This window comes from Alosa pseudoharengus, unplaced genomic scaffold (assembly GCF_046254945.1).
Source record: "Alosa pseudoharengus isolate Yale_2024_CS ecotype anadromous, Long Island Sound unplaced genomic scaffold, YU_APseudo_1.1 YU_APseudo_1.1_scf_17, whole genome shotgun sequence".
In the NCBI taxonomy this organism is placed as follows: Eukaryota; Metazoa; Chordata; class Actinopteri; order Clupeiformes; family Clupeidae; genus Alosa; species Alosa pseudoharengus.
In genome coordinates, this window is record NW_027468640.1 from 19104025 (window position 1) to 19119734 (window position 15710).

At 39.1% G+C, this 15710-nt stretch overlaps 1 protein-coding gene across 2 annotated transcripts; it reads right to left on the reverse strand.

The window, feature by feature from the left end:
• Positions 1-1435: 1435 nt before the first annotated feature.
• Positions 1436-15266, reverse strand: LOC143127349 (solute carrier family 12 member 3-like). Of its 2 annotated transcripts, XM_076288801.1 has the most exons (26): positions 14905-15266; positions 14455-14589; positions 14292-14367; positions 13840-13935; positions 12741-12880; positions 12523-12633; positions 12257-12368; positions 11823-11953; positions 9801-9885; positions 9380-9540; positions 8802-8909; positions 8246-8369; positions 8053-8154; positions 7487-7642; positions 7035-7134; positions 5700-5811; positions 5357-5488; positions 4991-5097; positions 4590-4672; positions 4072-4143; positions 3870-3983; positions 3669-3780; positions 3476-3562; positions 3154-3289; positions 2956-3023; positions 1436-2558 (listed from the first exon to the last, which is right to left on the reverse strand). In XM_076288801.1, the coding sequence occupies exons 1-26, from the start codon at positions 15250-15252 to the stop codon at positions 2420-2422; spliced, it is 3147 nt and encodes a 1048-aa protein (XP_076144916.1). In that variant the 5' UTR covers positions 15253-15266; the 3' UTR covers positions 1436-2419. The 2 variants fall into 2 exon arrangements, with proteins under 2 accessions (XP_076144916.1, XP_076144917.1); XM_076288802.1 differs by lacking the exon at positions 8053-8154.
• Positions 15267-15710: the final 444 nt, after the last annotated feature.

Consider the following 15710-nt stretch of genomic DNA (forward strand, 5'->3'; position numbering starts at 1 on the left):
GCCTTTGTTTTTTGCTTACTAATTATTCTTTATTTTTAAATTATTTTACCTTGTGTTTTATGTTTTCTTTTTATTATGATATTTACCTTTTAACTATTCTTTGACTATATTGCCTTTCTATGCTTTTATTTGTTATTTTTTGTTTGGTTTTGTTTATGTAAAGCACATTGAATGACCTCTGTGTATAAAATGCGTTATATAAATAAACTTGACTTGACTGACTTGACTTGACTATATATATATATATATATACTGTATATATATAATCTTTATCCAGTCGGCAAAAACGTCTTTGATAAGTCAGCGGCACATTTGAAGGAATCTGCTTGCGAGACCATATGGAAGTTATTCCACTAAACCAGTGTTTCTCAAAGTGTGGTCCGGGGACCACTGGTGGTCCGCAAGCTAGCCCAAGTGGTCCGTGAGCAGACGTGGTAAAATATAATATAGATGAGTTGTTTGCAATATTGAACCAACTTGTATGTAAATCCAAACATTTCTGCAACCGTGCGGTCCGTGAGGCTATTTTTATTGATTAAGTGGTCCTTGGTCTAAAACCTAGCACAGTATACGTAGCCTACACACATTTGCACTCGTCTATTATTTGAACTCATTGGCAAAGTGAAACTTCACTGTGGTGTCAGTCAACAACAAAACAGTTATGCAGTTAGGTACTATCACTATTGACTGACAATGGGTTACCATCAAAAACATAGCCTGGAAAAAGCAACATTTACCCTAATAATGTTCGAATGACTGAATAAAAAACGTTCCTGTAAAATCCTGTAGAGGAGTTGCTTAGGCTGTACGTATCATGACAGTGCGTCTTCAGCTGGTGCTTCATATTTGCCTCTCGCCTAATCACTTTTATTTCATGACAACTCCACTTCTTACACTGGACATAATCAACGACTTCATCATCACTATCCACCTTGACCACTAAGCAGAAATACCTCCACATAGTAGGCCTAGGCCTAGACTTCCCTTAATTTTCTTTGGTCTTAAAACTCTCCTGATAACGTTTTTTAACGTCTCCCAGGATATCCTTGCTGCCTGAAATGTGTTGTCAAGGCTACATAAAATCTTGCACACAGGGAAGGCTGTTAGGTCCTATTTTGCATTTTATTTTATTCTCAAAAAATGAACTTTTGCATCATGTGAAGCAGACCTGTTGGCTTCCCAACATAATGAGCTATTTTAAATGTAAAATGTCCAATGCCATATCACGCCGATGTGTTTCTAAGTATTTATCTGCACCTGACCAGGCCCATCAGGTCTCATCGGACTCGGGTCGGGTATCCACCCTGTAGTGTGTACGAACCTTAGGAATTGCAGCATGTAAACTTCTAATTTATTCACTAGGCCTACATTGTCTGAGAATATACAATTTGTTTGTATTACCGGTATATGCAGTACTTTATACAAATGATACCTGTAATAGTAGAAATGTTTAATACAAAATCCACAAATATATATTTGGAATTGACATACCAGACATTTTGCTTTGATTAATGTAGCCTAAAAAACATCAATCATTAAAAAAAATACCAGTTCAACATACATGTCAAAACACAAAAAAGGTTGTTTTTTGCTGTTGATGTCTGTCGATTTTGTCTGTGACAGTACCTATTTGCAAATGTCAAACAAATAAATAAAAAGGAATGTTTGTGGTTATTACATATCACCATTCATGTTGCCTTATTAAAGCCCATCTCAATAATCTTACAGAAACATACATCAACGGAGCAAAATAATTCCAGGGATTGTAGCCTACTGTGAAAAATGTCAAGAATGAGCATATCAGATTCAGGTGGTAGTACACTTACACACTGACCCCTACTGTAGGCTACTAAATACTACACATTATGCATATTTTTCTAGACAGATAATCTACTTGTAAATACAAAATAAAACTGACTCAGAGCAGTTAAAAAAACCTGACCCTGAGAAATTATTATTGTCCATCACAATGAATTATCACAATGATTATCCTCCTTGTCCTTATTTGGCAACTAACTGACTTCATTTTCTATAGCATCTGTAAGACATAAAGTGACAGTGTGTAATACCAGTCTGCTTATTTTATATTATGAACTCTCTTCCGTTTCTATTCTTCACCTGTTCCATTCCATAAGAAATTCATACAATCAGACAAGAGGGCAACTGCATGCAGTATTACATTGTTGTGCTTTTTAACTGGTATAATAACTGGGATGAAATAAATAGTTTATCATAAATATTGTCTACATGTACAGTATAATTTGGCAGCAGCCTTAGTTCCATAAATAATGTGGCTTATCTTTGGCAATCTGAGATCTATTTAGTAGATTCTCGTCCATGAGTTCTGTAACACCAAGAGGAAACCACACCAGCAGGCAGTGAGGACCAAAGAGATGCAATCGTGTGTATGTGGTGGTTTTCACTGGCAGTCGAAGGTGAGCACATTCTGCTGGTTGCCTCGTATGAGCAGAACTGGGCAGTGAAGGCCGCAGGTCAGAGTATCCAGCCAGGCCATGTAAAGAGAGCTGGGACAGTCACTCTGAGGAACAGGCATACTCCTGAAGCACACACACACACACACACACACACACACGCACACAACAAAAACATCACGTTACAACTTACGACTTCATATTACATAACTTGGTATGACTTCCCATCTCATCATCTTACAATTTCACCTCACTAACTTTACTCTCCTTCAACTGTTTCTCCAAGGTGGGACAAGAAAGCAATTAAACAATGACAAAAAAAGTCATATCACACTCATCAGTCCCTTCACATGTATAGTTAAACTGTTTGTATATATCAGAGTACATTACGTAAGATAACTACCTACAATGTCACTCCTCTAAGGTTTGTTTCTTAGGTTGGAGAGTGTTGTCCCTGCCCTTATCTCGGGTGACACAGTTGTACTGATAAACAGACTGTTAAAGTGTTATGATCCATACTCACACAATGACCAAAGCAGCCTGTCTGGAATTCTTACGGATGATCTCATTCAGACGCACCTTCCTCTCAGACTGAGAGATAGAGAGAAAGAAAGAAAGAGAGTGTAAATACTGTATACATTGTATGTTGAAAACATTCTGAGGAATCAAAATTGTTTCTTTAGTTAAACACTTCTTTAGGTGAATACACACACACACACACCTTCATCCTCAGTGCATCCAACACTTTGTCAGACACCCGCCAGGGACTTTCTGTCCTCTCTGGCTGAATAATGTCATCCTCATACTCTCTACTTTTCAGCCGGAAGGGGGCGACAAAGTTCTCAAATCTTTCCAGACTGCAAGGGAAACCAGAGAGTTTACAAATGATTTTGTGTGTTTTATCTTTATGTTTTATATTTGTCTATTTATCTTATTTTCGCCATACCAAGTCACACACAGTTTCTACAAATAAACAACACCCAAATTCTACAATCCTTCCAGCCAAAATGTACAGTGGAATGTGTTTGAAACCAGACACAAACTTTTTGGCCAGGGGTGGACGTTCGCTGTCAGTTATGATGATGACATCATGGACATCCAGGCGAAAACGTTGAAGCAAACACACCATCCTATTACAGATAAATTATGATTAACAGTTTGTTATGTTTTCCAAGTTTTCTCTATTTCAAAGAAGTCACAGTACAAAAAAGTAGGAGCTGGCTGGCTCAAACTCACTCTTTACGATCTTCCTCAATGGTCTGTTGTTGACCCACTACAAAGACGCGGACCTTACATTGTCGCCAACACTTTCTTCTGGTCAACAGGTACGGAATTAACAGAGTCAGACCTGAAAAACAGACAGAGACATAATTGTAAAGTGGCTTCAGTTCACAAAAAAATATGAATGTTTGTATCCACGCGTTCATCCGTAGTCACCTCCATCATCAGATATCCAGTACACGTCTATGGTCTTCTTCCCTTGCTTGGTCTGGAAGACTGTAGAGATTTGGCAGCTGTGAATTTGATGGTCTGGCTGGCAGTTGCCAAGATCTGGGCACAGACAAGATCAGGTAATGGTCAGCAGCGATGGTGTTAATCCGTTATCGTATTGGCTTGTACTGTATATGCTCAGACGTACCTGAGTTATCCCCTGTGGTGTCATTGTTGGATTGTTGCTCAGGAGATTCATCTGGCTCAAAGGCAGCATTATCTGTAGGACACAGAACATATCTGACATGAATTGATCAGTGATTGCATTTATTAGGGATTAAAGCTTCTTGTTGATAGCAACACATTTGTTTTGCAAGTTACTTGCTATTTACAAGCTCTTTTTGCTCTGGAATTCTGTGTTGGATACTGTAACGTGTGAGTTACAGTACATCAGTTATAGGTTATTGATGTAAGAGTGAGTGTTTATCATCATGTCATGATTTCCTGCACACCAACATCACTTTTCCATGACCTGCGGATGACCTGACTATGAGAATGGTATCACTTTCTCTATTCAAAAAATTGATTTTAAGGGATGGAACCTGTCCCGCGAAATAAGAGTTTATATTTTACTTCCAGGTTAACATAAAATCTTGATCTGTCATTATAAATATACATTTGCATGAAATAATAAAAAATAACAAAACAAACTGGAGCAATCCTCACCTTCACATAACATCTCTTCAGTCATGTCAAGGCCGTCCATCATTCTCAGAATGCATACACCATAGTTTGCGTCAAATGTATCACTAAATCAATCAAGGGTACAAGGTTAAGATAAGACAGAAAGATAAAAAAAAGAATCCAGTGTGGATAAGTCGATATTGAGGGTGTTTTAGGATATTAATGTTTAGACTTTTAATGAGTAATTACTTGACCTACATATTGAATGTGGAATCAAACACAAATCACACACACACACACACACACACACACACACACACATACATACATGCTGCTCACATATATGCCCAAAATTCCAAACAAAACCCAATTCATGTTAATAATGAATCCAACTCTATGCAATGTGGAACAAAAGGCAATCTACTGGAACTATCTGTACTCACTGGATGGTATTCACATAGTCCTCCATGCTGTAGGGGGAGCACCCTCTCCAGTTTGTCTTAAATCCCATTACCAGAATGTTGGGCTTCAATTTCCCCAGACCTGTAGACTTTGGCGAAAAAGTAATATGGACAAAATTGTGTTATAGATGTTATAATATAGTTCTAAGCATTTATCATCATGTGTTTTAATCATTATTATTTTTTTAGCTTATTGTAGCTTTAACCTAACATCTTTTCAGAGCAGTAGACACACACACACACACCAAATCACGGTGGCTTCCATGGAGATTAAATTGATAAAGTATCTAAAAGTATAGGTAAGAATAGAGTTGCGGTCCGGCACCAAACCAGCCTTTTTTTATTCACCTGCATAAGTGTCTTTGTTCCTTCTCTCAGACGGTCTCCATTCAACACAGTGTAGAAGGAACGAACCTTTCGGCGGTTAAGCCACTTCACAATATTATCAGTACTGCGCTGAGTAAGTGCTGTCTTATCCTCCTTGGAGACAGACAAGAAGACAAGGACAGAGAGAAGGAGGGAAACAGAGAGAGAGAGAGAGAGAGAAAGAGAACACATGTTTTAATGAAATCATATAGTGGAGGTCTAAATGTGACAGAGGGACTAAGGGTATGCCAATATTATTGTTGATAATCCTTTTCATAAGTGCTATGCAGATAACCGCTGCCATAAGGGTAGCTTTTGAGCGTACCATAAGGATGTCTGCACAGATCATCAGACTGATATTCTTAGTGAAGGAGCCCACAAAGTCCACCAATGCTGGACGAACAACTGGCGGCCCTGTCAGAACCAAACACTGGGGCCTAAGAGAAGAAACGGGATAACCAAAAATTAATTGTGTATCGGAAGGAGAGAGCAGTCACTCCATCCGGCCTTAAACCCAGGTCTTTGAGGCACGTAACCTACAGTAGACCGCAAAGTCAAAGAACCAGTGGCCGTATTGACAAAACAAATCTTAAGATAAATCTTAAGTAGATTCCTAAGAAAAAAAATAAGAACTCCTTAAGAATGTTCTTAAATGCTATTCACCAATATTTTCTTAAGAACTGTCGTATTTCTTAGGAACTTCTTTGTTTTCTCACTGAAAGGAACATGCCACCCAATGTCAGTAGTAATATATGTTCTTACCTTAACTTTCACGAGTTGTTGCTATGCTAGCGGGCTTTGCCGTAACTAAGCGTAGAAGTAATCAAAAACATCCACGTTTTCCCGACTTAAATACAGTTGCACGAGTAGTTGATAGAAATGCAACATGAAACGTGGCGATTTTCCAAGCGAATAAACAGGAGAACTACAATGTGTGGCGCAATAGCACTTGGGAGTACGTGGATGTTTTTGATTACTTCTACGCTTAGTTACGGCAAAGCCCGCTAGCATAGCAACATGCTAACACAGTCCAGCCGCGCACCAGAGCGTTTGAGTGCACGTACCGACACGGGAGAGGTATGACTCAACTCGTGAAAGTTAAGGTAAGAACATATATTACTACTGACATTGGGTGGCGTGTTCCTTTAAGAAGGCTTTGTGAATACGGCCCCAGATTCATTAATATGGCAGTCAGAGCGCATTCTCAACTGTGGTGATGACACTCCGTCACAGTTAGGCGAGGATCACGTCAGCCAGCGGCAAACGTAACGCAACGCTCAGAGTGACCATAATAAGTTTGATCTCGTTCCTAAGCAACACAAACGGTTTGTCAATTGAATATGCTCGCGTTGCACTTTGAAAGTTGAACCATGTTCAACGCTCAGCTTGTTCAACACTAGCGTTACGCCAGCGTTGCCACCGTTTCGCTGCCGAACCATAGAAAACAATTGGAAACCTGCTGCTTGCCGCTGGCTAATGTGATCCCCGCCTTATTCATTCCCTATTTCAATCTGTTTACCATTGCTTTTGTCTTTTTGTCCATGTCAATAACATCAATATTTAGCAAGTCTGTAGATGATGCACTGATATTGAAGGATGCAGTTAGGACTTGTTGCATTAAGCTTTAGTGAAGACTTCTAATTGCTTTTGCAAAGCTCACCTGTAGTTCTTGACATGGTCTTCCACCGCTGACAGAGAGACTGAGTAGGACAAAGCCATGTTGTAGGTGCTAGCCTGCACAGAGGAGCCCCAATTCACCTCTGCAGAAAAAAAGCAAGCACATTTGGAAAATGTCATATTTTGTATAATAATCATTTCTACTTCAAAAAGTAGTAAAATTAAGTCATATTATTCAAACAATCTCCCCTGGACGCACAATACTGAAAAGTCCACAAACACACACTTGCTCATATATCTTTTATGCTTGGTGGAACCACCTTTTAGACTTGACTTGACTTGTTTTTACCTTTGTCATGCAACACTTCTCATGCTTACATGGGAATTCAGTTAACAAAAAATTTAACACATTGAAAACATATATAATATATGTACATATGACCACAACATACTGTATATACAAACAAAACACATGTAATCTTTTCAACTTCTAACCTGGCTTCTTGTAGATGATGTAGCCAAAGAGGAAGAGGATGATGCAGAAAGTGATGAGGGCTGCCTCCCAGGTCAGCATGAACATAAGCACGACAGAGATGACGGCGCCAAACAATGCTACCCAGCGGTTGTAGTAACGAAAGGAAGGCCTCCAGCCTATAGGGGTCAGCATAGAATCATGCAGCACATTTAAAAAAAATGTTTTGTAATGTTTTGTAATTTGTAATTATCCAGCATGGAAATCACAACATACATACTAGAGATGCTGACCAAAATATAATTAATTCATTCTTTATTTGTAAATTTGTAGAAGTATTTGTACGTAAAGGTTGTTGTTACAAGGACGTAATGTCAGCAATAGAGGAATAGCCTACAGTGTTACATTCACAGTAACAGTTGATCAAAGACAAAGTATTTCAGCAAAGTGTGCAATTCAGCTTCACATGTATGATTCATAGAAGTATAATATGACCATAGTTGCTGGGGAGAGATTTCAGTTGAACTGTAATGTATTTCTGTGACTTAGTGGGTTTACTATGGAACTCTGAGATCTTGAATAAACTCACCTGGCGAGTTTGTGGTAGAGGCGTGGAAACAACTAAAGTTGATGAGCGCGTACGAGCAGAGGAAAAAGTTCGAAATGACAGGGGCAACAAGATCTAAGTCACCTGAGATAAGATGTGTAAAAGAATTAGAGAAACTGATAAATAAACTACACATGAGGTGCTAAATATGATAAATTGTCAGGCTAAAACTCACCAATCAGAATGAATGCTGCTGCGATGAAATAAGTTAGAACATAACCGCGTAGAGGCTCATCATTCTTCCCATAACCCTTTGCAAAAAAGCCAATATAGGGGTATATGTTGTCTCTGCAAAGACACTACGACAAAGAGAGAAACAATATTTTGTAATAATAACACATTCAATATTATGTACACATCTCTGTATGCATTTTTATTTTCTTTACTGTTAATGGTTAATAGTGTGATTTAATCAAAACATATATAAAGTAGCTGCACACTCAGAACTCTTGGTTAAATGAATACACAAAAATAGGAGTGTGTGGATGCATTATATTTTTTAATTTGATAAACTCCCTGGCTAGCACCTCGAGTTGGATGTGCTTCCCTCCTCCAAGCCTTTCATGGAGTGATGTAAATCTATACATTCAATAGTTTATCTCATTATCTGGAATAATGAATAACCATCCTCAGCAGCAAATCATTCACCAATGAGTATATCTAGACACTAACTAACACATTCATGTCATTGTTAAACCTGATGAAGGTAGATAAGAATTAGTGACACCCACCTGAAACACCTTCGGGGCAGAGACCAGGAATGCAAGAGCAGAGGATAGACTAGCAGCAAAGATCCCGGCGATGATGAGGGGTCCGAAACCTGATACCATCCTTAGCGCCTAAGAGTAAATAAAATGTTGTTGTGACATTTCTCCAATGGTTATTTCAACTGTATTCACTGATATTAACTTTGCATAGTCTGTCGGCGTTGCATCTCTATTGCATGTCTGAATAAGGGACACATTTGTTCAGTCGGTTTCAATAGACTAGAGTTTGGGGTTTTAATGTTTGGCTGGACTAAAGAGTTCATACAAACCTTTAGCTGTAGGTCCAGCTACACCGACACTGTATTTTTAATCATAATATGTGTACATGTATTGTATGCATGTGCTGTATATGTGTCCATGTTTCTCTGCTTAAATAGTAATTTGTGCGTTGCATTTTGCTAAAAGATAAATTGATTATTATGCATCACTAAATATGCACACCTTTTAAAAAGGCTTCAAAACAAACAGTAGCAAAATAAAAACATTTTTAAACTAAACTCAATTTCTGTTGTGATATCTTTTTTTCCTGGTTTGGTGTTTACCCCAGTGTCAACTGCAAGGCCATATTTGCAGTCCACTTCATGTGAGCAGCTTGTGAAGTTCCAGCCAAAGTTACAGGCCACACCCTCACACACATCTGGCACGTTCCCCAAAGAGAAGCTGTCGTTTAGGTTGCCTGTGGCATGACGAATCATACACGAACCTTGTGGAGATACAGAGGGTGTGTGAGTGTGTGTGTTTGTGTGTTTGAGTGAATAGGTGAGAGAGAGTGGAAGTGAAAGACACAGAGATATATAGATAGATAAAGAGATTAATAGACAGATATAGATAGAGAAAGCGAGAAAGAAAGAGAGAGAAATCCTTTACATTTTTATGTGGACTACAAATCCAATGTTGGAGTCTGTGCTACTAACAAACAAGAATCTTCAGTTTGGTCATGTATTCATCATGCTGCTGTCTTACCCACGGTTGCAGAGATGGCCAGATAGCTGATGGTGGTGCTGAGGATGGCCATGAGTGTCCCTTTGGGTATAGCACTCTCTGGGTCCTGTGCAAAATCCAACCAGTATTGCAAAGGGGGTGTTAGGACAGATCAGAGCAGAAAACATCTAGTACTATCTAATGTACATCTAGTACTACAAAATGATGCATATATGACCTCAAAATAAAATGTGTTAATGAGTAATAATTCACAGTGAAGAAGAAGCCAAGAAATGTTATGATATATATTATATTGACTAGTGATATTGAATGGCTTCCTAGAGTAGCCTGTTTAGCATGCAGACCTTCTCAATTGTAATTGAGAGTGGGGTCTGGACTTAAGACTTCCAGTAGGGGCGTAAATAGCAGTAAAATTAAACTTAAATTGGTGGATTAAACTCTAACCAAATCGTTTCAGAAGTGTAGTAATCTTGTAAACTAAGGTTTTAATTGTAGCTGTTTACTCAACTCCAAATAAATAAACAGCCATGCCATATTAGCGGATTTACGTGCCTGTGTTTTAGGGTATTCCCAGGCCAGCTTGCAATAAAACATTTTTAAAAAACACATAATTCAAACAAAAAGGATTTCGACCAATAGCCGATTGGTGAAGTCTACACATATAATGGCATTGACTAAAGATTTTGATCAAGAAAAACAGAGGAAGAGAATGGGTCCGTGTAACGCTTTGCAGTGCTATGTTCTATTTGCAGAATTCACATGAAAAAATATAAAAATAGGCTTAAAAATCCGTTATCCATTCTTTAGGACGGCACAGTAAATGGGTTATTGTTGCATATTTTGATTTTCAATTAAGCACAGTTACGGTTTTCTGTTCAGAAGTTAAAAATTGAAATGATGCGTCAATTTTCTAATTTTCCTTTTTTGAGCTTTTGGTTGGACTAAACCACGATCACCTGGGGGAGAACACCATCTAGCTGGGCCAGGCTAGATGGTGGAAGAGAGCGCCGCCTAAGTTGTGCGTGATTTTGACTCATTACTTTAGTGATTAATAACTAAAACTTCGCCGATTTTTGGGAGATGGCACGTTAAACATAACTTTCAGCCTATGTTGAACATATCTACAGTATATTTGAATACCATGGCCATGCCATACCATAGCAAATAATTCCCCAAATCAGAATTCTTTGCCATCGACGTCAGTCTAGGCTATAGAGGCTACCCCAAGCACTGTTTGACATGGGACATTTTTGCTATTTAACACTTTACGCCAGACTATGTTTCATTAGGCTAAACGAAGACACAACAGTGAGTATATGCCTAATTTATCAGTTTATCTATTTATTAATTTCAACAGCAAATAGCCTACATTGCTATAGGCTACGGCTCAAGTCCATTGGATCATGTAGGTCTCCAAAGCCTCCCAGAACATGAACATTCTACACACGTACTCATAGGTATCAGGATGCAGCAATGTCTCCCTCTGCATCTGAAGTTCTGATCTCGAACTGACATTATCAATTGCTTGGCACCTTGATGCAAGCTGAACTGTGTTTGATAGGCCTCCATCTCTACATCCGCTGATAAAATGTGATCACCAACACCGCGCGCCAATATGTATCAGGGCAACCCACTACGCTTGTGGTTCACCCCAACAAAAACGGTAAAAAGGGCAAAAATCCAATATTAACTGAATTTTACTTTTGTTTCCAATCCAGTTTCTGTCTTTTTCTTTATCTTGACTAATGACACATTTAGAAAATAGCAGCAATTATCTATTTGCTGACCAGTTAAAAAAAATTGAGAATTGGATTATTGAACACATTTTTTATTTGGATCAGATGGATGGAGCAAATAGAACAAAGCACTGCAAAGCGTTACACGGACCAGAATGCAATTTTTGTTTTGTTTTGTTTTTTGTTTTAATACAACTGGATTAAACATGTGCATATAAAACCATAGGAACTTTCTAGCAAAAGTAAACAACATAGTACATATGAATATTGGAGATGTTTTTAATTTTTCAAATTGAATAACCGGTACCTTTAAGTCACCACAGATGTTGGCCCCAGCAAGGATGCCAATGGCAGAAGGAAAAAAGATGGCAAACATGTTGAAGAATTCTGCAATGTTATTGCCCTTCTCTGGCAGCAGGTTTTCTAAGAAAATCTCCCCTGGAACAGGTAAACATGAAAGGTGAACTGACCAAACCCCAAAACGTCATGCACAAGCAGGGAATGACAACACTGTAAAAATGACATTGTTTATGGAAATGTGTAAACTCTCCAAATGTACAGAGAGAGAGAAATGCAATGTTCAGAAACCACTGAACCAATAACCAATAAAAAATACTCTCAAATATACTCAATGTTCTCGATGTAAATACAAAATGTTAAAATAGTACATATGACATTAGTGAAGAGTTAACATGAATTTAAATGTGTGTAAATTCCCATGCATTTGGTGGTCATACATACTGTGATAGCCAAAGAAGCCTTGGGATTGTTTCTCAGGCGTGGGAGGAAGAAATGTGCCCACAAAGTAGTTGACAAAGGTCACTATAAGCACCAGGAAGAAAATGATCTGAGTCTGAGAGAGAGAGAGCAAGATAGAGAGAGAGAGAGAAACAAATATGCCTTTATTAAAACCCCCAAAAGAACTGCAGTGCATGCAATGCTAAGAAGTATTTTTAAATCAGACAACTTTTTCAACAAAAAAACAATTCATCCTTCCAAAGCTTTACCTTAGATTCCCACTCCATTCCAGCTAGTGAAATGATGAGAAGCACAGTGACTGTGATCACTCCAATAATCCGCACATCATTGAGGTCGTCCACCATAGTGACATCATTTTCCTATGCAAAACACAAGTTCAAAAAACTACACTTCGTAACCAATCAAAAGTCTTTTTTTTATTTACTGGTTCTTTTCACTTGTTAGTAAAGCCACAAGTGTCCCTTACTTTGAGAAGTTTCTGGACGGTCTCAGCAAACCCAACCGTGTTCAACGAACAGGCTATGGCATTGGCAAAGGAGAACACCATCCCGATGGGTCCCCCTACTTCTGGGCCCAGTGTTCGGGAGATCATGAAGTAAGCGCCCCCTAGAGGAGGAAGAGAATACACTCATTTACCAACTCTCCCATTCACTTGAAGTTGAAACACACAGCACATTAATTATAAGTGTGCATTGCTCGTAAAACAATTGACAAACGCGGTCAACACCTCCTGAGTATTATACACTGGGTGCTGGGTCCTTACATGTAAATAACTGCACATTAAAAAAAAAATGCACTCACAGCTCCTTTAAAACAACTTTTTTTTTAATCGCACGACGGACATTTCGAGCAGAGACTCAATCTCCATTGACATGCTGAGGAAAAGCTTTCTGCTCAAAATGCCACTGACATCCTGAGGAAGAGATTTCTGCTCAAAACATCCGTGGGGTGATCAAAAGTACTTATATTAAGTGTGCATTGCTGTCAACATTGAGCATTTAAAATAAGGGAGATTCCCCGGGTTTCTCATCCAAAATACAGGAACATTTCAACATTTGTCTTTTTGTTGCTATCCCTCTGCTGACAGCAAGAACTCAGACTACAAAACTGTTCACTACACGAAACGAGGTGTGAAGCTATAGTCTAACATGACTTTGCTTACAGATTGCCGTCAAATCGTGCTCTCACAAAAACCATGCCGCTATCCTAAATAGGCTAACATCACTCTAAGGATACCTTGGAGTGTATATGTAACCTATGGTAGGGCTAATGTTATTAAAGTATTAAAATACAGGATATTTTATGGGAAAATATTAAAACGGGAAGACAGTGGGAAAAAAGTTGAAAAACCCGGAAAAATGTGAGAAACCTGAAAAAAAAAAACAGGAGGGTTGACAGGTATGAGTGTGTTTGTGTGTGTGTGTGTGTGTGTATGGGAGTGAGTATGTGAGTGAGTGAGAGAGACAGAAAGACAGAGGGAGATAAGGAGAGAGATGGAGAGAGAGAGAGAGGAGAGAGACCAGTACATCACAGTCTGACAGTAACAAAAGTGCTTAATCTTTTACCTGACTTTACTCTCCCATTGGTGGCAATGGCAGATACAGAGAGGGCAGTCACTGAGGTTATGACAATGGACAACAGGATGATGACCCAGGTGAGAACTGCATAAGGGAGTGACAGAGGTGAAAAACTCTGGCTTCAGGAGGTAAAAGTCCTACTAATCACTCACTACATCCACTGAATTTTAATTCTCACAACTCCTCAGCCAAGTAGAACAGCTAATCAGTGAAGTTGCCCACGTCAAGTTCACCAATACATGGAATCAATACATTTATTTTGTGGACTTTTCCACCTCTGGGGATCTCTATCTTTTAAAACAAAGCATCTCTTTCAATGCATGAACACCTTTGAAACATGATTTTTTAAAACATATTTCATCAAGCCTATTATTCAGATCATGTTTCATTTAAATGTCAAATATTATGAAAAACAAATGGATCTCTTAAAGATGACTCACTGATGCCCACTGAAGAGGTGATGGTTGACAAACGAAGAAAAAGAACGACTCCCCAGATGTTAAGCATACAGCGAATCTGCAACACACATTTGGCAAACAATGTCAACATCTGCCTGCATGTGTGTGTGAGTGTGTGTGTGTGTGTGTGTGTGTGCACGCTCACCATGACACCGGTAACCCAGCCAAAGCGGACCGGCGGTTTTGCATTTTTCGCCCCCTCAACACTGCCCTCTACATCTGGGATGCCTGGCAGGCTTCCGTTCCCCGAGCCCTCGGCATTACTGGCAGTATCTCCATCCTATGCAAACATTTCAACATACCGGTCACCACAGGTGTACTAGCATAACAATGTATTGCAAGAATGGTACAGAATGCACTGCCATAATATCAAATATGCTGCTTTAGCCAAGGTTTTAACATGGTTGAAACAAAACTATCCTAATTTGCACAGACCCCCTTAAGGGTCCCAGAGACACAAGAAACTTAAAAAAAAATTATATGTTCTGGTGTCACCAACTTAAAACTTTAAAAAGTACACAGTTATCTATTTTGATATAAGTTATCTCTTACATTTTCCTGCGAGTAAACTTAAGACCGTGGAAAAAACACTTACATCAAAAGCCTTACGAAGAACCTCCAGGGATGGTCTACTACGCCGTTGCCGACCAATGAAAGTGTTTGCATAAAAGTCTAATTGTGGCACCACGTCTATGGTTCTATAGAGGGACGGGCGTCTGGCATCCTGCTGCGAGCCCCGGCGCCCGTCGGAAGTGTCCGTAGTGCCAGACTCTACCATGGAGACATGCGTCATCTCGGTCGCTCTCTCAACGCAGTTAACATCTGGAAAGGCATTTTCATTGTGCGCAATGTATCTCGGCGGTGCTTCTTCACTGATGGAGAAACGACCTTGAGGGATGATATCAATGTTCCTAGTGTTTCCTTTGGACAGTTTGTGTCCCATGCTTGAGAGTCAGGTTGTTTCTATCCTGTAAAAACAATACGACTCTCGCAAATGAATTGTCTAACAGCAAACGTGCAACAGAGTGTATGCAAAAAGTACCAAAACAAACGCGATGGAAAGGGAGAGAGCGAGTTTGCAATACCGACATTCTGACTGGACAATAGAAGGAAAACTTTGGGTTAAAATTCCATTTACTCGCCTCTGCATACCACACTTCCTTAACATCACTGTGCTGGTTCCCCCGCAACCACACGGAACTCTAATAGGCTACTGTGTGAAACGAGGCTAAAAGAAGATTTATCAACATAATGTGGTGCTTCCTGACCAAGGCGCACAATCCATTAGTTGTGTTTTCTTTAGCTGATACAATTGTCTGGAGTTGTTTGACATCCATTTGTCATAGGCCTTCCGTGTGAAACATTTGCATTTAAGATAACCTCGCTGTCTATTACAATCAC